The 26,303-nt window shown below is 41.4% G+C and overlaps 1 protein-coding gene across 2 annotated transcripts in view; it reads right to left on the bottom strand.

Moving 5' to 3' along the window:
* RORA (RAR related orphan receptor A) overlaps positions 1-26,303 on the bottom strand; it is a 384,486-nt gene that overhangs the window by 12,296 nt on the left and 345,887 nt on the right. For both annotated transcript variants that reach the window (XM_085303285.1, XM_085303284.1), the window contains exons 3-4: positions 8,371-8,456; positions 684-825 (exon numbers count right to left, since the gene is read on the bottom strand). In XM_085303285.1, coding sequence (XP_085159411.1) covers positions 684-825; positions 8,371-8,456 — 228 coding nt within the window. The remainder of the gene's footprint in view (positions 1-683; positions 826-8,370; positions 8,457-26,303) is intronic.

The following is a 26,303-nucleotide window of genomic DNA, read 5'->3' as shown; positions in this document are numbered from 1 at the left end:
GGGAAAAGACTGAGTCAGATCTTGGGTAAGCGATGGCAGCGTCATTAAATCTATGGAGGTGTGCAAATATCAGCTGCAAATCCAGTTTTAATTGTGTTATATAAGCTTTCCTTTTATAGTGACGTAGATTTTCATAATTATACAAGGTGTAATTTTGAGCTTAATATTAACAGGACTGGAACATTATTTTCTTCAGGATCTTGTCTTAAAAAATAAACAAACTACAGGGTTTTAAGAAAACACTACATCATTTTCTCTCTGTAGTTTTTCCATTATTATACACACCTTTGACTTCTATATATATATATTGTAATACAATTCTGAATTTTACCAATATGGCAATCAGACTGGTACATGCAACTACAGTATGTCATTTAAGTTGGAATGAACATATGAAGAAAGTACTAATATTTGACTAAGAACTGCATCTTCAAAATGTGACAAGGAGCAAAGCTCTTCACTGAGAACCACTGTAGATGAGTGGAAAAATACCAAAAACTTCCTACGTATCCTGATTTATATATATTTATGTAAATATATAACACAACATATAAAAGCTACTCAGTGATCTCAACTGTCGGCTTGATGCACAGTAACTTTTAAATGCAATGTTGTTTCAGTTGAACACACAGCATATTAAATGCTTTACTTTTTGCAATTAAATGAGGAGTAGCAGAACTCACCATCTCGAGACATCCCCACAGCAAGGCATTTCTGTAATCGACAGTGTTGGCAGCGGTTTCTACTAGTTCGGTCAATCAAACAGTTCTTCTGACGAGGACAGGAGTAGGTAGCATTGCTTTGCTGACTCCTTCTGAAAAAGCCCTGTGGTAGAATTGCAAAATAAAAGTCAAGAAGCTGTTAATTGATGGAGTGAAGAAAGGCTCTGAAAGGCAGCATGCCGAATAGAACACAAACGTCAAGTACAGTATAAGCAACTAAAGGAAGTTAAGTTCTTTTTTTCCTCTTGGAAGCAAATGAAGAGCAGTAACTTGCAGAAAATAATGCATAAAAAGTTTTATGACCCACAAAAGAATTACACATTTTTGCTTTGATTTTCCAGACCCTGTATTATATATGGTAATGCTGTATACTAACTCTTTCCAGAGGAGACAAAACTAATTAGAAACCTAGATTTCCTTGATTTCCTTCTCCTTGCTGGGCCAACAAGGTTTGGGTGGCTGCTGGAGCCGGTGGGGATGGCAGCAGCCATCGCACCCTGCTCAGGCGGTGCTGGCAGCCGGCGCGGAGGTGCAGCCCGGCAGGGTGCCCGCGCCTCCATGCGCACGGAGCAGGGGCTCAGCAGCCCCTCTGCAAGCAACAACCTTTCTTACGGGAGAGGAGTAAAAGGTTTGATGCCAACAACCGAGCTTTTGTTCAAGCCAGCTGTGATTATCAGGAAGGGGGGAGGTGAAACATCGCATTTGTTTATTTTCTCTTTTCCGAATTGACAGCAATGGGTAGTCCTATTTGCAAAGAAAACAACTCTAGAAGGTCATGCAGCAGTTACAACTCAGTTCTCTCCATGGGAGTGGGCCATTTTATTAATCACTAGGCCAGCTGTTTGCTTTGAAGTTCATTTCATCTTTTTGCCCTGGACTGCCCAAGCCTAGGTTGCTGCATGCCTAACACCAACTTCGCAGGGATGCTGGGAAGATGGAGTCATTCTAAAGAGGCATTTGTGAGCACTGAACACAGTATTTTAGTTTTATGTTGCCACATAATGGATTAATTAACAGTGTTGCAAAGAAAATACTTCCTCAGAAAGGCTGGGTACCCTTTAATTAAAGTTGGACTTTTACCAATTTTTTATTTATTCGAAAGCCACAGTCTGGAGTGCCTTGGCACATGCACCCCTCGTCCAGGCACTTGCTGAACTAAACAACAGGAATTGCTGTGTGGCAAGTAAAAGACGCCCTGGCAAACTTCCTGCCGCCCACCGCATCACCCTCCCAGAGATAAAGCCAGATGCACCCGCACACAAGGGGGCACCAGCCTTCAGCAGCTATTCCCCTTTCGTTAAAGCTTTTATGGGGAGACACGGGAAACGGAAATGCCTTTCTTTAATACCATTTGCCAGCACACTGTTTCTTTTCTCCTTTTTTCTGATCTTTGTTTCTATAGGATTCATTTCAGCTCTCTTTTAGTGCATGTCAGCCGGTGGATGCGATTGAAAGTATTGCACATCCCAAGCCGTGACGGAGCRACCCCGCGGAGCGCCAGCGCTGGGGTAAGCAGACGGCTCGACTTCCAGTCCTGGCGGCAYCTCAGCCGAAGGTCTCACTCCAGCACAAGCGCGCGTGCAGGGCCAGCGCCGTTCACTACAGAAGCAGGGTTAGACACCAGCTCCAGCAGTGCCTGACTGGGGGTAAAGGCTCTGCAACTCCCCACTATCAGCCCCTTAAAATACTCAGTTCTCCAAACAAACTGTTGCACTGACTGATGTGCCTGTATATGAACTTCTTAAATCTTCTGCCAGCACTGGGATCCCAAAAGCCAGCTTGAGCAAGAGGTAAAACGAGCCTGGGCCAAGACCTCCAAGGTCTGTACAGTTTCCTTTGGCTAGGACCCCGCTTTGTACTAGATGCCTATATTGCCAGTTAGGCATGTTTCTCTTTACTAAGAATATTCTTGTCAAGAGCAGGATTATTTTTAGTATTATAATGGAGAAACTACTGGGCTTTTTGCTTTTTCCAGATTTTCCCTAGAGATGCAGCTGCTCGATACACTTTAGTGTACAACATATCAGCTAAGTTACAGCTTGAAGCTAAATTTTCAATAGAGCAGAACTGCCTAAAACAGGGCCTTTAAAAGCACTYGCACTTCACAAAGGGAGAGCTGCAGCGGAGCGCCATTAAACACAAACCGCGCTGTGACAGGGGCATGCGGAAACGGCAGCAGCAGGGAAAGCAGAAAAAAAAGCCAAGCCTCAAATTTTAGAAATGAACCTAAACTTGTCTACAGCTCAGAAATACTCACAGCTGAGATGTGGGATTGAACCGGTGTACTGTAAACTTCTTCTGTATGATTGTCGTTTATGAGTTTTCTAACCTTTTGTTATCCTCAGTCTCTCAAATCCTTACAAAGATATGTGGGAAACCCCTAATATAGGAGTCCTTTGTAAGTAAATAGCATTTCTTACTAGGATGTCTTTTATTCGAAAGAGAGAGGAGAGACTATCTTCCGCTGTGCTATTTCCAGGGCTAGCCGTGATTTTTGCGGCAGGGGGGCGGTGGGTGCCAGCGGGGCGGGCGCCGAGCCCTCGCGCGCCGGGCGCCCCGAGCGAGCGTGGCAGCGGCGCCTCCGGCCCCTCCTCACCCGCCACGGAGGGCCCGGCGCGGCCCGGCGCGGCGCGGCGCGGTGCAGGCCGCTGGCCAGGCGCAGGCCGCTGGCCGGGCGCAGGCCGCGGCCACGCTCTGCGGCCGCCCAGCGAGCGTGCGAGGCGCCGGCCCCAGCGCTCATCCCCTGTTCGCTCTTTTGACAAATTTTCATTTAATGAATTGATTCCTACAGTTCGTTAACAAACCCACTTCCACTTCTGTATACACATATGTCTTAATTAGCTGCTCATTGGCTGTTTAATTACAAGAGAACAGCTGACAGCTGCCTCGCTGCATCCTAATGGCAGCCGCTTTGGAATGACTGTACGCCCGCCCGAGACAACAACGCCGCGTTCGTAATCCCCTGATTTATGGCTAACACTGAAAGACTTCCACGTATCATTAAGTTTTGCAATACTCTCAGCAATGAACAATTAGCGGGGGGGGGAGGGAGATCCTTCTTTTGCTTTTTTCTAAACCAAACTATCAAATTTTCTTCAAAGAAACATCGGAAAAACACCTTGTCGCATGCAAGAAATTAAAACATTCGAATCAGACTCTTAGCCCTTTTATGACAACAAGCACATTTCAGTTTTACAGGGAGAAGAGCGCCGAGGCAATGTTTGTTAATGAACTTCGTTAATGAAGTATTTGATGACAAAGGTGTAGCGCCACAGAAACACACAACCCCCCGGTTGTTTTCCATACGTAATAAACACAGGAGAGAGATTTACAGTGTGTTTACCAGGTTTTACAAGGCTTCTTCCTAGCTGTTTTCGTAACACAGCTCAACTCCTTTCCATCGTGTGTTGCTTAAAATTGAGTAGCCAGAAAATAATTTTAAAATGTTTCAAAACCATGAACTGGAGGTAAATGTCTATAGAGGCAATGTGACGCTCCAAATTAAATACAGAGTAATGAAAGATGGAGTAACAAACCAACTGGATGTACACACAGTCTAAATTTAAAAAGTAATGCAAGGCAGGAAATGACGATACCAAGTACCGTCCTTCCGAGGCRACCACAGAGCCTTTCCCCTCGTACTTACAGCAAACAAGACAGCCTGCACCCTTAGAAGGCACAGGAGATGCGCGGCCGGTACCTGTAAACCTCTGAAATACAAAAAATGCCCAGAAATACCMTGCACAAATGGTTTTAGGAGACCAACTGCCTATGTTCAAGCAAAGAGTTGGTCGTACCAACGCGTTTGTGAGGCAACTGGGCACAAACAGATGCTGTTGACAGCAAAAGCAAATCGTGACATCTGCAAGCTTAACGACGTAGTTCAATAACAGAAACTTTGATTTCAAACTAAGTGCTCTGCTGTATACATTCAGGCATTTTCTGACAACCATTTCTCCCTGTAGAGCAAAGTGGGAGATGATGTCTCTGTTAAGAAGAAATCTGGCTAGCAGATTTTCGAGCAGGGCCTCCCCGTTCAGGGAGGGAACTGCACATCTGGCTAAGAGGAAAGTGGATGGACGTTTACACTGATTTGTTTTACCACCATGACCCTGAGTAGGGAGCAAGAGGTTTTCAGTGGCATCCACAACTAGTGGTAAAGAACTGCTCCATACAGAGAATAGTATCAAATTTATTTCTGATTTTAAATATGAGCATAAAGCATCACTGAGTCCTGCTACAGTATTTGTGTCACTCTTCATCCCTGCTTCTGAGTAAAAGTCTTAATTAACTAACCTCATCTTCTCTTCCTCTCCATGGAAGTGTATTTTGTACACTGGATGTCAGCAACAGTCAGAGAGAAAAAGTATTGTTTTAAATGCATTTAATTTAAAATAAGCCATAAAATGCCTCTTAGATAAAGTAAAAAAAAAAAAAAAAAGTGCTCAGCTATAAACTTCATTTTGGTGAAAAAGAGGAAGTAGTTAATTCTTATTTTTTTTWAAGAGAAATTCAAATTCAGATAAACAGGTTGATGAGTTGGGAGTGCTCAGTGATGTCTGGGCAAGATATAAATCTGAATTTCTACATTAAAAAAGCCAGTAACATCATAACAAGGTAGGAAATGAAATCTTCTCAACGAATCTTCTCAAGAAAGACTAATCGGCTTTATTAAATGGCTTCAATTCTTGCATACAAAATGTAATATAACAATAAAACCTGGTCAGAAAACTTCACTAAAATGTATGAAATATAAGGATCACAACACTGTAGCATGCCAGTAACATACCAGTTTGACCATAACTTTTTCATGATCTGTGATACAGATTTGCTTCACTTCAGGTTTTAAATAAATGCTGTTTCCAGTGGCTATTAGTCTTTAAACAGTACCGTTTAAGTTAGCATTACAACTAAGTAGTGTTAAAGCGCATATTAAACTGGAGGGAGAAACGGTAAGGGCTGCAAGTGCCACCSGCGGCTGCTGCCAGCGCTGCCCGTAGATCACTGCTGACAGCCCGGGCCGGGTGGCCACGGCGCAGCTGTCCCCTCCTGGTGACGAGGCCCCAGTCCTGCCGCTGGATGCACACGGCCGGGCCGGCAGCAACCGTGCAGAACCCGACTCACCTCCCAGGGACTTTGTGTTGGTGCGAGCCATTGGCCCATGAACCTGAGTGCAGGAGTGGGAACCAGGTCTCCATAGTAAGAAAACTTGGAAGTCCTTTTAAAAAAGAAGGTTTAGCATAACATGAAGAGTGCTATAAGCATGCTCAAACCTGCAGAGATCACAGCCGCAGAAAAGCTGGGAAACGCACTTCAGGGTGAAAAAAATAAAAACATACCAATACACACCTGGTTCATTTGGCAGAAGCCAAGTTATGCCAGCTTTTCCGCCAGCCAAAATAGTTCTGTTGGGTGAGACTTTGTTGATATTTCTGCGGGAGAGCATAGCACAAACAAAATTCATCTGCTACAGCACAGTAATTTAAATGCTCTCTAGGCCATGATCATCTCTTCCCGTGACTTGTCCCCACTAGCACTCCCCTATCTGTCACTACTTGCAGGTCATCTGGGCCCCAGCATTAAAGAAATGTGAACTTCAGAGTTATTTCTCTCCTAAATTTCTCTTGCCCGAGCCAGCTTGCTGGCCCTCGTGCATGCACTGCCCGGTCTGGGCGATTCCCCAGGACAGAGCAAGGCTCGCACCAGCCTCTGGGCAATGCCGTTATAGAGAGTTCAAAGGGAAACGAYTTGCTCTGAAACATAGGGGACTGCATATGCATTTCTCACCATCAGGCTAACATCTGCTGTTCTGACTACTGGAGGCACAGAAAGGATCTGTCTCTTAATAATTCATATTTGTGTTTATTCCCAGCAAAGCCCAGTCAAACTGATGGAGGAATTCTCAATGGATATTTCTGGTTCTTACCTGCAGTGCCAAGTACCTACACAGCTATGTATTAACTGATGCGACTGTGGTTTACTTGTTATTTCTTTTTATATGTAGCCAATCTACTGCTTCTGTTGGAGGCTATTCTCACATACAAGACTTAAGAGACTGCAAGGCAGAAGAAATGTATGAAGATGAAGTAAAAGATAAATACAGTTGGCAAATTTCCTTCGCTTTGGCAGTCTCTTCCTGTTCTGCAGCAAGCCGTGTGAAGAAAGCCCTGTTTTCTGCATAGACAAGCTTTGGCATTATCCTCGCCCCAGTCTCTTGACAATGATGTTCGTCATGGATCTTGAGGCAGTCTTTCAGGTATACCAGGCCTGGACCATTTAAGGATTAAAGAGGTCTCAGACCTTAAACATAACTTGATATTTTTTGATAAGATAGTTATAGAGCAGAATTGTCAGTCTGCCACTTCACAAGAATGAAGCTTGATAAATGTTCAGTCATTGCACAGAACTGAAAAAAACACCTGCTTTATTATCAATGCCTTTATAGTGTATTTCTTGCATTTTCCATAGCAACATAGCAACAGCAGAGTCACAACAGGCATGAGGTGCAGTCTTGTATCATTCTAACATTTTGGCTTCCTTTATACCAACACTTCCATGAGACTGAGAGGATGTGAGAATAAAAACACAAAAATCCTCTTTGGAAAAACACAAAGGAAATCTTAAGAATACGAAGGCAAAGAAGTTACTTTTTGAAGATGGAAGGCAGTATCAAGAACACCATGAGAGCAGACTAAAAACAACAATAAAAACAATTTCCTCAATTCTGAACTGTAGATCAGGAGTAGAAAACCTATCAGCACTGGATTGCAACATATTCTTACGTGAGAAAAGCAACAAGATACAGCATAGATGTGCACACTGTGACATTCCCAAGCTAGCACTGTAATTCTGTACTGGTGATAAAAGGAGTGATTAGCTTCACAGCACACCCTGGGCTAGTGTAAGTATTGTCTGATCTAATTCTCAGTTGAGAGAGACAAACTAAATGAAACATTAACGCTCGTAATGTAATCCTTGCTCACCAGAGTTACTGAAGATACAAATCCAGAAAAAAAAAAATCAAAGACTGAACTTTCCAGAGCAATAAGAGACACTGCAAGGAAAAGGCACTACTCACAGAAGCCTTGAGCAGATTTAGCACGAATAATATGCTATATGTGCAACAACATCTTCTACAGCTATACCCATGCTTTCTKTATCTATACCTTCTATACCTTCCAAGTTAAATAGATGTGTAACTGTAGCAGTTTTAAATCTGTGAGTACTCACCTTATTTTCAACACAGCTTCTTAGCAATTTACAGACAAAAAAATGGAGAGGGAGAATTGGGAAAGACACAGATTCCCTCTCAAGTGAAGCCACAGACCAGACTCTTTGGGACATGCTTCTATACCTCTTCTGTTTATTCACAATGAGACAGTATACAGCACACACAGGACAATTGCTACAAGTCCTGTGATGTTTAAAGCCTGTCCTGAAGGTTTCGGCGGCTGGGGGGAAGAGRGGTCACAAAAATGCTTTATTTAAAACGCAAATAAAGATAGTACTTTTGAATCGCCAATTGCTTTCATAATCTACTGATTTCACTTCCCTGTAATATTTGCTTTTTAAAAAACAAACGAAGGAAAAGAATCACTATCAAGAAGTCAAATGCAGATGTTTTAAGACTTAATTTTTAGACGCTTACCTTGCAACCTTCACAGGTAATGACACCATAATGGATTCCTGATGATTTGTCTCCACAGATCTTGCATGGAATAATTTCAATTTGAGCTGAAACAGAAGCACACAACCAGTTAATTACATTTTCTTTTAAACACCTTATAAAAGCATTCCCTGATCAGCATTTGTACAGTGAAAACTAATAACCTGCTAAACATTATACTGCATTAACTATTCATTGCTGAACTGCGAGGGTCCCCCAGAGCTTTGGGCTAAATTATGGCTGCTCGTTATATAATAGCTTTTGGGTTATTAAAATGGGTCATTGGAGAAGGTGTTTAAGAACCCACAAGAAGGCTAGAATCAGCATTTCAAAGCCAAAAAGAATAGCAGAGTTCACATTTTGGCCAAAGAGCTAAAAAGACACCAAAAAGGTTTCTTCCCAACTTACTCCTGTGATATTATAAAACATCATTTTAAAGTTTGCCCTGCCTAAAAATGCGAGCTAAATGAATGTAACACCTTAAACAGAAGGATCATGACCATGCCATCCAGGCCAATATGAAAGAGATGTAACATGGTAAACACTATTTTTCACGAGAAATCCAAGATTTATGTGTCTACATTRTAAGCGAACTATCAGTGCATATTTGTGCATTAGTTCCCACAGGCTGAACAAGGGAAGAAAACCCAGCTGTATTGTATTCAGCTTATAAAAAACAAAGGAGAAGATAGATTCTGAAAAATGCCGTAGAGAGATACATCATGTAAGCAATGATTTTTTTTAAAAAAAAMCTAAACTTCACGGGTATAGTGACATATATCTATTTAATTCAGTTTACTATGTGACAAAACTCTCTGCGTACATCTCTAAATCACAGTACCTTCCCACCTGAATACATGGATGTAATAAGCACTCCCATATGCTCGGGAATATCTCTTCAACTGCTATCTGAGTATGTGGCTGCAGTCATTTTGCTAGCAAAATCTCTTTTCAGATAGAACCATGCCGAGGCAACGCTTTACACTATCGAAGACTGGTAGTCCACATTTTACATGTACCTCTATGTATTTTTGCATGTGCTCACACAAACACATGGGGTCTACACATGAGATAAAAAACAAACAAACAAAAAAATGCAAAGCACTTTCTGATCAGTTTCTCTTAGGCAATCTTCTTAGATCAGGCTACATTAATTTTCCTTCCCTATCCTGAACTAGATTACTCCAAAAAGGAGTACGAGTACMACTCCTGCCAGGTCTCTTACTGTGATTTGTTCACAGTCAGAAGTGCAGTTAATCTCCTGTGAGGAACTCAAATCCATTCACAAGATGCCTGATCGCTGCAGAGAGCCTTTATTTCATCCAGTTTATGGCTGCCCAGACTGTGACAACATACAAGACTGTATCTAGTATCTTCTTCTAATGCATCAGTGTAGCTTTGGTTGTATCTTCCCATGTTACCGTGTGCTCCGTTTCCTTGTAGCACACCACCAGAGTTCAGGATCAGGCCAACACTATCGGATCAGGAAACTTCAAGTGACTGTGCAAAAACACGACTTGAAAACATTCTCCAGACCGCATCAAATGCAATGAACGGAGCAGTCCCGAGTAGTTCCCATTTGCTCCCAGGAATCTCACAGCAGTGAAAACGCTTTGCTGAGGAAAGCAGTACCCAGCAGCTAAATGACTACATTGCTGCTTTCCTGACATCTCCGTATCAGCAGTTTTCAAAGTGTCTGCATACAGTAGGACACCACTTGCAACTGATTCCATCAGGAGGAGCTCTGCATTCTTGACATTTAATCTCACACCTTCCCTGCAGCAACAGAATGATAGGCTGAAATTAAAGGGTCAGTTTAGGACGCTTAGGGAAACAAATACTTCCTCCCTGCAGTCCTCCAAAAAGTGTTTTAATTTCACTGTGCTCTCGGCTAATACATTTAACATAATACAGTAGGAAGTGAAATAATAAAAGGGAAAAATGAAGTATATGTTTCTTTATTAATGTACTACATGCATTGATTATTACTACAGCATCTAGGTACATCACTTGTTTGTGAACAAAGCTTCAGAGCATAAAAGGCAGCATGAGCCCCACTTCCCATTAATAAATTGAAGAACAGATTGAAATTCACAGAAATTCAAAACTTGTGTGACCGAAAGTTCAAATTCACACAGAAATCTTGCAGACAGATTCAGGAATAGATCTATCAATTCCCAGTTATGCCTTTTCAATATAAAATTATTTTTCTACTCTGCTAGATTGAATCACCAGCCTACTCCAACTTCTCCAACAAGACTCACCTGAACAGCTACATGGCAATATGTTTTTTTACATTTCGTTTTTATACACGTAAGTACTGCCTTATTATGATATCATTGGATCTTGTTTATCTACAATCTTCAGCATATTAGTTAAATCACCCATGAAGCCTGTCTATGCAATCCCTGTTTCTTAAACGACAGGGCATCTGCAGAGTGTTTCTGGAGGAATGTAACATCTCTTCAAAGTGATGGCCTGGAGCTAGGTTACTAATCTAGGCTACTATCTAAAAGGTGCAATAATTAGTCCCAAATGCATTTTCCAGGGTGCGTTACTGTTATAACAAAACAGAATCTACACAGAAACAGACTTTAGCTATGCTGGCATTTGCAGATCACTGTATATATGAGTAGTGGCACTAAATTAGGTATAATTTTAGAACTCTAGACTTCCTAGAATTCAATAAATCTTCAAGGCACTTGGTTTCAATTAGTGCACAGCATTTAGTACTTTAACTGAACATTTCACTTTTGAGATGCAGTACAGTGGGATGGAACCCAGAAGCAGAAATTGCTCAGGATTGCCACAACCAATTGTATTATAAATTAATGCACAGAGAGACATCAGATCAATTACTGCTCTACATGGCTGCCTTTGCAAATCAACTCATTGAAATGGAATTGCTGTCGTAAGTTCGTACACTTTCCATACAGCCTGAAAGGACTCAGATACTTTGCACTTACTAAATGCAAATTGCCTATACCAACATTATGCAWTTTTCTTACAAGGGTGAAAATATTTTCCCAACTTTTAACTTTGACATGCAAATACGTACTTGCTAAAACCTTGTTCTTATGCAAACAAGACAGGTGGGAAATACTTTTACATGTTGAGAATAYGTTCCAACTTGGTTTCTCACATTCCCAGAGTTACTTAAAACTTCCTGTCGTGTTCACATTAATTGTACCTGTTCTGGGCTTACATATATTTGTAGAGTATATTTTCCAAGATTATACAAAATACTGTAATTCATGCTTTAGACTAGAATTAGACTAAATTACAGTTTACAATTTCTGTCTCCTGGGGTGATGTTTAGGCTGATTCTGGTTCATGCATGAACAAATTATTTCTTAAATATGGATCGAATAAAAAATAAACTCTTATGGTTGCTTAGAAACTGCTACAGATACCCAGGTGACAGATGTAGTTTGTAGTTCCAGATTAAAGGCCTGAGAATGTTTCACATCCTGTAACAACAGTGCTCCAGAATACTACTACGGATATCCTGCGCCAAAGGCAGCAAGGGGTAGGAATAAAAGCCCAAACAAACCTCCAAGAGTAACAAACATGGGCTCCAGAGCAAAGATCCCTCTCAAGCACTGAACAAGTCACTACAGAAGTAGCTCCTGTGAGAAAGGAGTGACCAGCGAGGGCCAGAGGTTGTTATGAGCCAATGTCAAACATAAGCAGACTAATCTCCAGGGGAAAGGGCAGCTGACAGTTATGCACCAAGGTCGCTCAGTATGTGGGATGCAATATGCAGCTCTGTCTTGCACTGGAATGTCTGGTAGTCTTCAAGAAATGTATCTTCTTTGGGCCTTAACGCGGTATTATTCCCATTTTACAGCAGGAAAATGGAGTGCAGAATCTTTGGTTTGCTCAAAATCACACCAAACAGGAACTTGAGCCCAAATACACCACGAAAAAAGACAGTGTTTTGTGCACTGACCCATTCTTCTCCTTCCATCTAGCATGTCTTTATTTGACAGTTTTTTTCAGTACCTCTGGTATGCTTAAATGACATGACCATCTCCACCAAATTCCTAGTGTACTTGCCTACTAGATCACGAGAAAGAGCACAACATGACATCTTTTGTTGGCATCCCTAACAGAACGGTCATCCCTCATTCCCTCCTGCTCCAGGCTTCACTTCTTTCCCCAAATCTGGAACAGCTTCACTGGGCTTGCCCACCTCTGTCCCTGTCTGACCTCAAACCAACATTTTTCAAAAGAGAAAAGGGTCTCCCATAGAGAAAAATTTTCCTTCCCATTAATGTAGCTGAGTGTTCATTTCTAATGAAATAATGTATCTCCAGTTAAAAAGATATACATATTTTCCCATTCCCCCTCATGTTTTCACACCGTTATTTTAAAAACGTAAGTTCACAAATATCATGTTATTCTTTCTAATTTGCTACAGGTATGAAACTTCAAAGTTTTGATATCCTTGGAAGGGTTCTTCAATGGAAGCAAAAATTGGTCCCATTCCTGTGCTTTAGATGAGAGTCACCTTGCTGACTTTAGCTATCTGAAAGCTGGGTAATTAGTTGAAGTTAATTGTCCTGTCTGCTTCTTGAGAGAAAGGAGGAAGGAAGAAGGCAGACAGACGAACAGCTCCAGAGCACGTTCCAGCTCATCCAAAGGCAAGTGAGATGAATCCCTGGGAGCAGACACCTCCTCTTCACTGACCAGAGGAGGAATGTAATGATACCTAAATTACAAGCCTAACTTGTAGAAAGTGAAACCTAGGTGAATCCTACTGCCTGTTACTACTTCTGAATTCAAAAATTAGCATTTGGTGGAAAGAGCAGGAGCGCACAGGGAGAGCTCTCTTCCACATCCGTGCTGTATGTCATCACGCTGTCCTGGAGAAACCTGTGGTGTTCAGGTGAGCACGTTTCTGTGGAGCTCCCCTCGCAGTGCCCACCCACTAGCTCTCCAGGCACCAACAGCAAGCAGTTYCAGCTATGCACACTCCTTTTTTACTCAATAAAGACGAACTTAAGCATATACGAATTACTGTGCCAGACTGGTTCTTAAAGCCTATGCAGGTACCGAGTGTCCTATCCYGATCCATTTGATTCTGGGGGAAAGTAGCATATCCAAAATTGCTAGCTGAACTGAAGACTTTCCCCAAGGCAGATCTGCAACCTGCTCCGCAGCCAGGACAGAACTTGGGCCTTGCGTCCCAGGGCAGTGCCCTAAGAAGCYGTCCCTTCTTTCACCCCAAGAAACGCTTCCGTTCAGTTCCCTGGAGCTGACCTACCTGCCCTCCACCCGGTACGCAGTACTTGGCAGCTAATGCAGAAGGGCTTTGAGCTAAATACCATCTGCACAYAAACGGAGCTAACCTGCTTCTGAGGGGATGCGATTTGTGCCAGACCTCATCACTACCGCTGTTTGTAAGTATATTGATTAAATTAGGAGGCATACATATTCACTGACATATATATACATATTCATTGACTCAAACAAGGGTATTGCATGTAATGTGGTATTTAAAGCAACATAATATCTGATCACAAACCGAATTAACAAGGAACGATTTTACTATATAATATTCTAATCTTCCTGCATTTTCAGCTTCATTACCTAAATAATTTGCTCTGTCATGCACCCTAAGTAATTTGAGCTGGCTGCAAATTACTTGCTTCCAAACACCTGCAGCTTCCAAACACTGCAATTTCACAAAACTAAAAGCTAGTGGCAGCACTGCTCTACCCATTCCATTACCATGCTAAGTTAAGTGACTATCTGTCCACTCATATATATTAAAATAGTTAAGCCCCATGTACTTCTAAAGATGACATCTGGCTGTTAGAAATCTGAGGTATTTTCAGAGYGCACAGTAACTGTTTTCAGCAGGAGCTGATTGAGACAAGCTCCATTTACCTATATGCTCCTCGGGCAAAAGGCTGTTTTATCCTACGTACAGCCCCAGCAGAACAGCATTCAGGCCCTGAGCAGGCCTGCGGGCTCACACAGCAGTATGGCTAAGAACAAGCAGCTCTTGAAAACCTAGCAAAGCCTGGTACCCTACAGATTTGTGTYTCATGGTTGGATTTCTAGGGTCTTTTCCAGCAGTTGGGACAATTGTGGCATCTTCTTCTCCTTTATACAGTCTCATATTTATAGCTGTGCTCAAGCTGGGCAATAACCCTCAATGGAGTATGAGTTGGGTATCTTTCTGGGTATCTTTTTTAAAATTTTCATGGAACTTGCAGGAACATAGCTGTGAGATTGCTAATGCTCTCAAGCGTGGCTGGAACTGACCAACACATTCAAAAATTGCTTTGGAAATGAGGAGGATTGGAGTGACGGGCAGAAAACCAGACAAACACAAACAACCTCTCCAAGCCTTGTTTCTTTAGGAAATCCAACTAATAATAAAATAAAATAAATACTAAGGTTATGCTGGTACGAATCTTTTGAAGTCCATGGGTGTGATGGGTGGAGTAGAAACGAACACAGCCAAYAAAGTATTAATTAAAGCTGAAGTATGCAACACCTCAAACACACTGTGTAGAAATGCTGCAGTGCCAGGACTGGATCTCTGGGCCTCAGCACAGCTGAGTCTCTCTTCCTAGGTCCAGGATCACGTGCTGTTTGTATCACTAAAGCGTTCAACTTAAAAACAACTGAATTAGATGCAAGATAAATAGTATGGAAGAATGACCTGAGCTCCTGGGGGGCTTACAAAGCAAACTTTTAGAAATAAAACTAAATCCTGTCAACCTCTCACATGGATTTTGGGGATGTCAAAGGAAAACGGGTTACAGGAGCTAATATCCTCATGCCAGCATCATTGATATTTATGTTTACTGTCTACTTTAAACCAGAAAATTTTACTTACACAAATTTTAAATCTAAAGAACATAAACTTTGCTATTACGTTAAGCACTGGCTTCAAAAAGGCATTGGAAGTTGTAATGGTAGATGGCTCTACGAAAACCGGTTTGGAATCTCTAATATGCATAACTATTTCTGTGAAATAAATTGTTGTGGTGAGGTCTCTGTGGATATTTTTTAATGTTATGTTCAAATGAGAAATTGCTGAAAAGCTTCAATAGACCACCAGAATATTCTTAAATATTATAAAAATTAGAACAAAAAGAAATCCTAGCATGAACAATCTATAAATTCTGCATTTGTTTAGGAGCATAAAAAAGCTAAAATCTGTTTAGAGTTTTCTGAGAAACTCTGAGAGAAGATGTTTCCTCCCTYTCTCTCAGCTGTGCAACTCCAAGTGATTTTTATTTTGCCTCTATGTTATGGTTTTGTATCTCTCCACTGCCTTGCCTTTATCTGTCCAGATATAGCCCATCTTTTTCTTTTTTGACTCAACAATGCCATTTGGTATCTCAACATCACCAAGCAACAGAATAACTTCTTTTTCTTGTACTTTTGAGGAAGAAAGAGCAGCACTCTGATTAGCAGCTGAAAACCAGATGATGGTTCCTAGCTGCAGGAATGACAGGCAAAGACAATTTCTAGCTTGGGACTATGGTCACATTAGGAAACCATACCACAGACCAAAATATAGTATCAAACAWCCAAACTACAAGTCCAGGCTGAAAATAAACAAGATGGCCACATGCAGACATGCTCTCTTGTCCAAGAGCACAGCAAGCTAGTTTTCTGGAAAATTTCTGGTTACTTCAGAAGGTGTACTACAAAAACATGCCCAGTTTGGCAAATCTAGGGAGTTTTAAAAACTTTTTCACTGCTTTAATGAACTTACTTAAATTAAGAACAGGTAATTTAGATGGTTGAAATATATGCTAAAAGATGTACAGTGTAGCAACACAGAAAATAATATTAACTCTTCTGAGGATAAGACAGTATCATGGAAAACCTAAGCATCAACTCTGATTACAAACTCCATCTCTGTGCAGTAGGGGAGAAGTTTCATTCACCAGTCATAACACACAATACAAACATCACTGTGCACCGTAACAAGATATTTTAACCAAGATTAATGTGAGCAAAGAGAAAGAACAGAAAAAGAATGAAGGAAGAAGTGTTTCTATGCAATGTGCTCTTCATTTTAAAACCAAAGCATTTTCAGACGGTTATGATTATTTCAATATGGTCATAAAAGACTTCCAAATTTAATAGAATGCCAGTATTGTCCCATAATATTGTGACTTCTCACATTAAACAGAGCTGAATTTCTTTCTCTGTGCCTCAGCTGCTTATGAATCAAACTTTTAACCACTTTATTCCTCTCTTGTTCTTTGACTGAAAATTAACATTAGATGCATTGGCTATGATGAACCAATTTGGAGTATCATTAATTTAAAGACTAGGCTAAATTTAATTCCTTTTAAATAAAGCAACTCAGTAAAACAGTTTTTACAACAGAAGAAAACACTAATGTTGAATGATGTGACTCTCCTTAAAGGAATATAACACAGTTTTTAATCAAAGCTTTGGACTACATGTCAAAAAATAGATCCTATAATCCTTACTGGAGTGCTGRTTTGCTGTGGGAACACGGACACTAGCGTGTGTCTCATTTTCTCCTTCTATGTAATCAGGATAATCGTTCTTTATCTCTACCTCTCTGCAGCTATCTTAGGTGGCTGGTACTTACGGCTAAGTCTTGCACTTTGGTCTTGTGACCCAGGAAACCAGTCTGTACCTTCGACCTAAGGACAGCGCATACACCTCCCGCTCCTTCACACTTCCCAAGCGGCTGCACTGCAGAGACCAGAGCTGCCGCAAAACCGCGCACCCGGAGGGCTAGCTGGCTCACCTCTGCCACGGGTGCGTTACAGCTTCACCCTYCTACTTCTGGAAACAAAGCTTACAGCTTTGATGACACAGCTACAAAACACAGCTCTTGACAGAAAAACAAAAATGACAGATTTTAGAAGAAACATAGGTGCGAGCTGTTACTGTGGGAGCTAGCCACCTCGGCTGCTTTTTCTGTTTCGCTTTGCTATACCGTGCATTCAGCAAGCAGCAGGCTCACGCCTCGGGCAGCCCGTGCTGTGTGCTTTTACAGGCTCCTAGAGTGCACTAGATTTTTGTCATCCCTAATTTCTTCCTACAGATAACCACTAACCTTGGGCATTGGTGAAGAGGAACATATGCAGCAGGGACACAAGCACAGTTCTAGTATCATATGATCTAAACCATGCTGCTCTGCTGCTAGAACAAACCAATCCATATTGTCTGTCAAAAAACGAAAATAGAAAAAGAAAAAAAAAAAAAAAGANAAAAAAAAAAAAAAAGAATAAGGAGTGACTTGGTAGGCCAAGATGCATGTGCCCCTTGAGGCAGGGAAAGTGCCCTTATACACTCAGTCACACTGGAGTTTCTTGTAGTCTTTGCAACTGATTTTTCTCTTACACTGGGAACAGCAAACCTAGGCTGATTTCTAATTCGCGGTGTCTGTATGGTGGGCTTTCATTTCTTATTAATAATGGAGAGGAAAACAAAGTGAAATTTGCATGAGAACACAATTTAGAGTAAACTTTTTTTGCTAGAACTATTTGGACAGTAACTACTGTATTCTCTCCTCCCTACTACCCCCCTAACCCCGCCCCAAAACCATGCACTGAAAACCTTAAAATGTATTTGTATTTCTGTCCACCTTCCCTTTTCTCTGGAAGAAACTAATACATTTCAGATTTTATTAAAGAATGTCTTTTAATAATGTTGAGTTTTAGAGTGAAAATCCAAATTGCCTCTGACATTTGCTTCTATGGATTAATGTACAGAGGCCACATTTTATACGGAATTTCCTGCTATCAAGTGTCAGAACTGGTGTTTGTTAACTCCAACACTACCTTAGTAGCTTTTTTCCCTTAATTAAATGTACTTGTTCATGGGAGTATCTCCACATGTTTGCTTGTTGGCTGGCAGTGAGAAAATAAGAAGAAATTACCAGCCACTTGCCAATTTTAAGCAACAGTTCAACAACTCAGCTAGAAGTAGTACATCTCTCTAAGTGTACAGCACTCTTTAATTATTTTTCATTGAGTGAAAACAGTCTTAAATTATCAATACTTGGAAAGCAATTATTTTAGTCCCTGTTAAAAAGGTGTATTGTTAACACCACATTCAAGATTATGAGATTAAATTAGCTGCTAGCTAAATTACACTAGCTTTGATAAAGGAAGGGTGTTTTAGTAGCTTTTTAGAACAGCAGTAAAAGGGTACATAAAGATTCTCAGACTTTCGAACAATGCAAAACTGAGTCATGTAATTTTGTTAAAAGAAGCCATGTACATCCATGCTATCCATTTGCAAAATTACATCTCAGTTCAGTAGTCTCATTAGCGTCTCTGTTAGCACAAATCAAATGACACCTACAGTCACTTGATTAAAAAGCACCTGGGAAAGCTAATCACATTGCAATACAGTGTCGAAATTATTAATAATTTCAACTAAATTCATTAACAAGGTGACAGGCTCCTGAACTGTTAAAGGGACTTGAGGTCAACRGGAGTTAACTGTGGATAATGCTGCAACTTCACTCTCCTCATAGGCCTGCAGCTCGCAGATCAACGGCTCATAGTTCCTGCATAATGCTGTTTTGAAGGTTGTTGCTGATTAGCAACCCATCACCTCCATATTTTCTCTATCACAAAGCGCAAAAAATACTATTTGGCCAAATCATGTTCCAGTGTAACACTAATCTCCTCAGAGATGGCAACAATCAGATGGAAAAAAAATATGGAAAGAATCCATTAGATAAAGCAGAGCAGAAGGGAACCCCATAAGGTGAAAGCATCTTTTAAAACTAAGTGTTTTGTCATGATTCAGCTTCGTCTTGCAGTTCTGCCAGACTGCAGAAATTTTAATAGAGGTTTAGCCTCTGCAGAAGTAGCAGGATGTATCACTGTATGTATTGAGAAATGGTACTTRGTACGATTAAGGTAAAAGCCAGACAAAATGGCTGGTGCAGAAGCCACTTCCTTACAAGAGAGAAGAAAAACCACTCAAAAACTACATTCGCTTCTAGAAGAAAAAATAGCAGAAAAACTCTTTTACCCAGACTAGAAACTTCACTATTCTGAAGTGACAACATCTGCATTTTTAAAATACTTTCTTTTGCTTTTTGGCTGTACATGAACTTGATGTCATTAAAAAAGCTTCCTTTGATGCTGCATGCCAAGTGGAATCATTAGTTTCTTACAAAGGTATGCTTTAGATGTCTAGTTTAAATTTTCATTTTCAGGTGATTCATCTAAGAGATGAACAACAACCAAAAACAACTTCAGAACTCTGAAMAGTGCGAAACCTTTCAGCTCCTCCTGCTCTATTTTAACTCCCTCCAACACCCCCTTGCTGGTTCCTCAGGCCAGGCAATACTGAGCATTTATTCTGCGAATCAAATTCTGATTTTGAGAACTCCTTCTGTGACACAAGGCTGTTAAAAGCACATCTATTCAAGAGAAAACCTGAATCCCTCAAAACTCACAAAGACCTTCTGCTGAAGCCGGTGCACCGCGTCTTCCTGGTTGACTCAGGGACACCTGTCTACCCAGTGATGTTTTCCATCGCTACTGCTCCTAATGTCCTGGCGTTGTTCTGCCYTTTCACAGCTCCTCAGGGAGCTCGTCTTAGAGCGTCAATGAAAATGAGGGACTCTGCCTCAGAGGAAGCCACATCCTCAGCAGTTCCAGTGTCAACTACCCACCGAGCTTGTGATCAGGGGAAGAGCACAAAATGTATTGATTATACCTATGCTTTCTCCATCTAGAAATAGAAAATTTCACTGAAATCCAAAACCAATCAGTGCTTCACAGCTGCCGTACATTTCCTAATATGTATTGCAGATAGTGGAAGTGCAGACATTATCGAGGATTTATAGCTTTTTTTGTGAGCAGCTTGATTACAGATCATGTTTCCCTTTGCTGAGTAACAGGACACAACCCAGCTCTCCAGAGAAAGGTTGAATCTCTACTGGACAAGTCACTGTGTTTTCCTCTCTAAGAAAGATGCTCCCTTCAATCCGTGCCCCATCTCAGTGGCAGCAGTACCGACCAGGAGTGCATGCGCTCCTGASCAAGATGCACTCCGGATCAAGACCAGGCCCCACCAGTGTTACAGGCACTACCTAGAACGAGACTCCTGGATAGTGGAAAACAGACGCACTAACTTTGCCATCACTCTTCCCTATACTYGGACAGCTTCTGTGAACACCTAACCATACTTCTTTGAACCGGAGACTCGTGCACCAGTTCCCATCGGGCATTCACACAGGAGAGCCAGGAGAGCCTGCATGCACTTTAACCAGCCCGTGCTACCTCCTGGTCTATAAAAACAGACATGCAAACACACTGCACTAAGCACTGCCTCACACGCTTCTCAGTACTAATTTCTTTTGCCTACCCTTAGCTCTTTTACCAGCACATTCCATCATCCAGAACAAGCTTTTCAAGGCACTTCTGTTGCATTTTAAACCAAGAACCTCCCCTTACCCTTAGCATAACACAGTCACTGCATCACACCAGTTTCATGGTGGTATGACTCAAGTCAGCAGTACTTCAGTGACATGYATAAGGTTACACGATGGTCATCTTGTTCAGCAGGGGCCCAGGATCGCTGCACGCCCTGGCAAGCGGCGAGCCTGCTGCGAGGGAAGGTGCCTGCCCTGCACAGCCCTGCACTCCTCCCATCCGCAGGTGGTCTTCTACGGAAGCGCATAGGGGCAAGACACTCACTACAACTTGTCCACAAAAACTGCAACTGCATGGTCAAGATACYCAGTGATATCGGTGGAGATGGAAATTCTACAGGCTGTGGCTTACAACAAAATAAAACCACCAGGTGTCTACTGAGCACTCTCAAAAACATCTTATTTTCCTTCCAGAGATAAAAGCTTATTTTTCAATGCTTTCTTCAAACCACGCATCCACAGTGCTGTTCACCAACAACTATTCTCATGCCATACCCTTGAACTCAGCACTGTTTCTGTAGTTCTTTGTAGCCTCATAATGTCTGGGGTTTTTTTTGCTGAGTGTTTGAAAACCATCTTCTGACGAAGATCATGAATGGAAAAACGTAGCTGCTCACAAAAATGTTTTAGAAAATTAAAAGCTTCTGAAGAAAAAAATGTGTAGTGAAAGATTTTCCTTTGCCATAATTAGATTAGGTGTTATGACTGCCATTAAAACTCTTTCTTTTGCCTRTTCATTTCATAGCATTTAATTTTGTGCCTCTCAATGATAAGACCAATTGAAAGGTAGCAGATAAAGCAAGTTAGTTGCTGTTTCAAATAGATATATCTAAGATTTACACTTAAAAAKCTTCCAAAGTATTTCCAGATGCTGTTTAACAAATACTTTACATAAAAACATGTCTAAGGTCATACTCTATGGCAGCAGATACGTGACTGAAACTTACTGCAACAGTTGCATTACTATACTCTTCACACAGGATACCTGTATTATGTATGCTAAGGAAGCTTAAAGTTAAGCTTCACATATTTAAACACTAACAAAAGTCTACTTAATGGCAGTCTTCAGAATGACAGTGGCCTCCTAATCTGCAGGAGATAAAGAAGTGCCAAGATTAATGATTACATAAGTGCATCCCAGAGCCCAGAAATAATAATCAGCTCTGCTGTTGTTATTTGTGTACAAAGGCTATTAGAGTCATCTGACATTCCAAAATCCAATTTAAAGTTGTTAAACCCCTTTCATGTACTTACTTGAGGTTGGAAAAACTAGAGGTTAGACAAGGGAAGGGAATGGTTTGATTTACTAATTTTTTCCCTTTAATGATTTTTCTTTAAGCCAAATCTCACTTTAACAAATGCAAAAAAAATAAGCTTTCAAACAATGCCTGGAGTAACCAATATTACTGTTGAACAAATAATACCAATAAAACTCTTAACATGGTTAGAGAGCAAATTTTAAAATAATGACTGCAAACAAAACAAGTGACCACCCTACAGGAACAGACCCTGCTGAACTGCGGCTTTCAGTGACATCAGTTGTGCAATCCTGAAAACGGCATTTCTCTTTGGTAGGTCAGCCGGGCGGGAAACCAACGGTGCTCAGATCCCAAACCTCTGTCGTGAGGTGCAAGGGTCTCAGTAAGCGCTGCCTCTCCCCAGCCTCACGTGCACCATATTGCTTGCAACAGGCAAGACTGTTCTTCTCAAAACCAGGCAAAGGGGAAGCTCTAACTGCAGCCAAATTACCATCAACACTTTTCATGCAAAAATCCTTTAAAATACAGAATAATCTGTATGGCTCCGTCGGCCTGTCCCCGCCCTCTCCTACCAGCTAGCCCTGCTTTCCCGGCGGGCGCCGGCTGCCCGAGGGGCACAGGGAGGCAGGCACGAGCTGCCACCAGCCGCGCGCGGGCAGCGGCGAATGGGCCGCCGCACATCACGCTTCCTCTCAGGGGAGCCGGCAATTACAAGCCAATTTGTATCACAAATTGCCGCAGCCCTGAATGCAGAATTCCCCTCTGGCTTCAAAACGCCACAGACAGGACAAAGCGAGCGCAGGCGCTCAGAGGGCAGGGAGCGAGGGCCAGGCCGCAGCCCGCCGCCGCGGTCCTGCTAGCGATGCCGCGGGGCAGCCGGGCAGCCCGCCGCCCTCACCGGCGGCAGGCCCCGCTCCCTCACCTCCGTGCTGAGGGACTCCTTCCCTCGTGTCAGGAGAGAAGTGAGATGGCAGCTGTGATTCACGCCGACGAGGTTAATCATGGGAATACATACAAAGGAAGAAAAAGATGCTGATGCTCCCATCCTAAGTTGCGTAGTGGCAGATCTGACGCCGGCTTCCTCCTCCTCCTCCTGCTCCACGTGACACCATTAGGATAACAGCCTTGCTCTCTTTCATAGCAGAACGCAGCCATTATGGACTAAGCACAAAAGTTTTTCCTTTATGGCTGTGAAGAGATTTTCTAGTGTTCCCTTAGGTAAAGTCAATTAAGTGATAACTGCATCTGTGCAAAGAGTATTCAAAATGCTAATATCCCCACCCAGATAAGTCTTCAACTTTGCCTGCCTATTTATCTTCAACTCTTAGAAATTATTGCCATGAATGCTCCAGTGCCTTCACCCATTATCTTTGCAATCCTGCTTCTTCCTAACAGAAAAGCAAGAAGCASAAAGCGTAATAGCTCCCCTACTCTGACCTCAGTGTGGAGTGAAGGATACAGGCAAGGAAGTATCAGCGGATCTGCTGCAGCTATCCACTGGTATGGTGTGCTGCTTTCAAAGTTCCTTCAGCTTGTCATCTAACCTACACAGCTAAGAAAATCTGATACATCATCAGAGGCTCACCTAGAAATAGCAGCAGATTGTATCATGAGTTATCTAATATGATTTCGCACATAGGCAAAATAAAAGCATTCATGTGTAACGTTGTGCCAGTTGGCCATCAGAGTTTAAAGTTTGTTATCTTTACAACGTAGACAGTGCAGTACTGTTCTCAGGCACAAGGCTCTAAGACRGCATTCTCACCTCAACATGTGATGTTTCACACTACATTAAGTCTCCTGGCTACGTGTTAAATGAGTTTTCATGGGTTTGATCACACAAACAAACAAACAAAAAGAAAAAAAAAAGAGAAAGCTGAAAACTTCATACTGAAAACAAAGCAACTTTAAGATAAGCTTATAGCCCATTCAATATGAATGTGTTAATACTTTATTACCTTCTTTTTTTATAAAAATCACAAATTCACAAAATGGCCACCTAACAAAACTGAACAGAGAACACTGGTAGTCTTTTTTAAACAAGTCTGAAAGCACAAATAAAGTACAAATAATCCTGTACCTCCCAGAACTAGGTAGAATATAAGTATTAGGTAGAATATAAGCTTCATGAGTATAAATAGGAAATTACAGAATAGAATGATGATGAGTCAACTGTTGCTAAATGCATCTGATAGATTAAAAAAACACTTGCTTCACATGGTTAAAACTAGACACTAAAGGCTAAATGACGTGAAAAGGTGGAAACAGGCAAGTACTGAATGCATTTGATTTATATTTCCTAAAATCAAGGATGTCTGACAAAAGTTAGAAGACAATAATAGACATAGTACTTGTATTATTGTAACATTTTTTTCTTCAAAGATAATCATAAACATTTAGTGAACTAAGCTTCATCACTCTGTCAGGACAAGAAAACAACTCTGTAACCAGAGGTGAATGAAGCCAGACAATAATTCACTTAAAATAAAGAAGAGAAGCTCTTAACCCTTTCAACACAGTCTTTACCCACTGCTCTTGTTGACATTGCTTTTCATGCTTATGTTCTAAACATGCCAGAAGAAAGACAAGAACAAACACCAAGCAACTTAAAATCGTTACCTTTTTAACAGGGTGCTATTTTAAAAGGGTTATACCCAGACAGCTGCCTCACTGTCCTGATAAAGAACCAAAATGTTCAGCAAGAGCTTCCACATCCCTACTCCCAATACAAAACCTGTAGCAAAAGCTATCGGGAACAAGCAGGACCTGGAAGGGAGCAGGGGAGCGAGCCCCAGGACTCCCCAGAGCAATGCAAGCGAACCTAAAAGAAACAACCTTAACAAAGAAGGATTGTTGGCTCAGCTCAGGCCAGAGGTTTCCCTGTTCTTGAATGGAGCATTCATAAGTAAAATAAGCTTCTCTAACCAAGCATTCCAAAAGATTGTAAAACCCATTTGACAAAGCGAAGAATTATTGTTCATTGTGGTACTTGACTCTCTAGAGAGAGACATGGCTGCTGTTCTTACTTGAGCAACTTAACAAGTAGTTGGACAGCTGTAACTGCACTCCTGGTAGCGTCTCAATGGATAACGAGCATGCAGGTTCTTCCCAAATCTTTGTTTCTCCAAGTATCATTCAGAAAACATGGACATACAGAGCTCCAAAGCAAATAAAAACAGATAAAACACAAGCCTTAACATCTGGGCAGAATCCCCATAGAAGAAATATATGTTTGAGGGGTTTGGGTGCTTTGCACAGAAAGTATAAGTTTTTATTTATATTATTGCAGCATAAGTTAATGCCAATTAAGTAGTAGAGTCACTTTGGATTTAGTGCAGCCCAGGGCACTGGCACACAGAATAGAAATAAACACTAATCATGCTTGCTCACACTGAGAGGATTAGATAACTACAGACGTAGGAAATTAAAACCACAACAAGATGACCCCACGCTCATGTTTCCCTGTTGTACCAGATCAGTGAGTATGATTAACTGACAGTGTAAATTGAAGTCCTCAGATAAAAATAACAGTTTTGCTGCTTTAGTTCTCATCACTTGCCCATGAATGGAGCTGGCTATCTCTGACCATGCCACTGTTTCATATTCTAAACACACTGTCGCCTTTAACAACACTGAGAACAGAAACAATCAGCTGAGCCACATCCTCAAGGGGCGAAATTCAACATTGCTACACTGAGTTCAGTGGAAGCACATTGATCTACACTAGCTAAAGCTTTGGGCCCTAGTGAGCAATTAGGTTTCTATTAATGCTAATTTAAATAATGTACCACTGAACTTCTGCTGTACAGTAAAGCAAGGCTACGTTCTTCTGCGGAGAATGACAGGCATTTGCTGCAGCATGGTGAGAGTTATGCATACTGGTTTCAAAGGGCAGGAAGAAGTTTCGGTATAAACTACTGTTTGTAATAACATTTTTAAACCTACAATTACTCATACTGTACTACTTTAGGAAGCCTGTAATTATTTTGTAAGTCCTTACCCATGTCTAGCCCATTTCATAATTGCTAAGACTGCCTCCTTCAAATGAACTAGCGACTAGGATAAAATCTGTTTTTTGTTAGGCTTCTACTATACGAAGTGGCTGTACAGTTCTGCTACAATCCATATTCAGTAGATGAGGAAAAAAAATCAAACTGATTTATGTCCAAATCTTCAGCCTCTGAGCAAGGCCTGAACAAAAAATGAATACAAAGAAACAAACCCCTTCTCTTCAGAGG

Source organism: Rhea americana, unplaced genomic scaffold (assembly GCF_003343005.1).
Source record: "Rhea americana isolate MKP2758 unplaced genomic scaffold, rheAme1 scaffold_2, whole genome shotgun sequence".
NCBI classification, from domain to species: Eukaryota; Metazoa; Chordata; class Aves; order Rheiformes; family Rheidae; genus Rhea; species Rhea americana.
The sequence above is the reverse complement of the archived record's forward strand: the minus strand, read 5'-3'. Positions and strand labels throughout refer to the sequence as shown.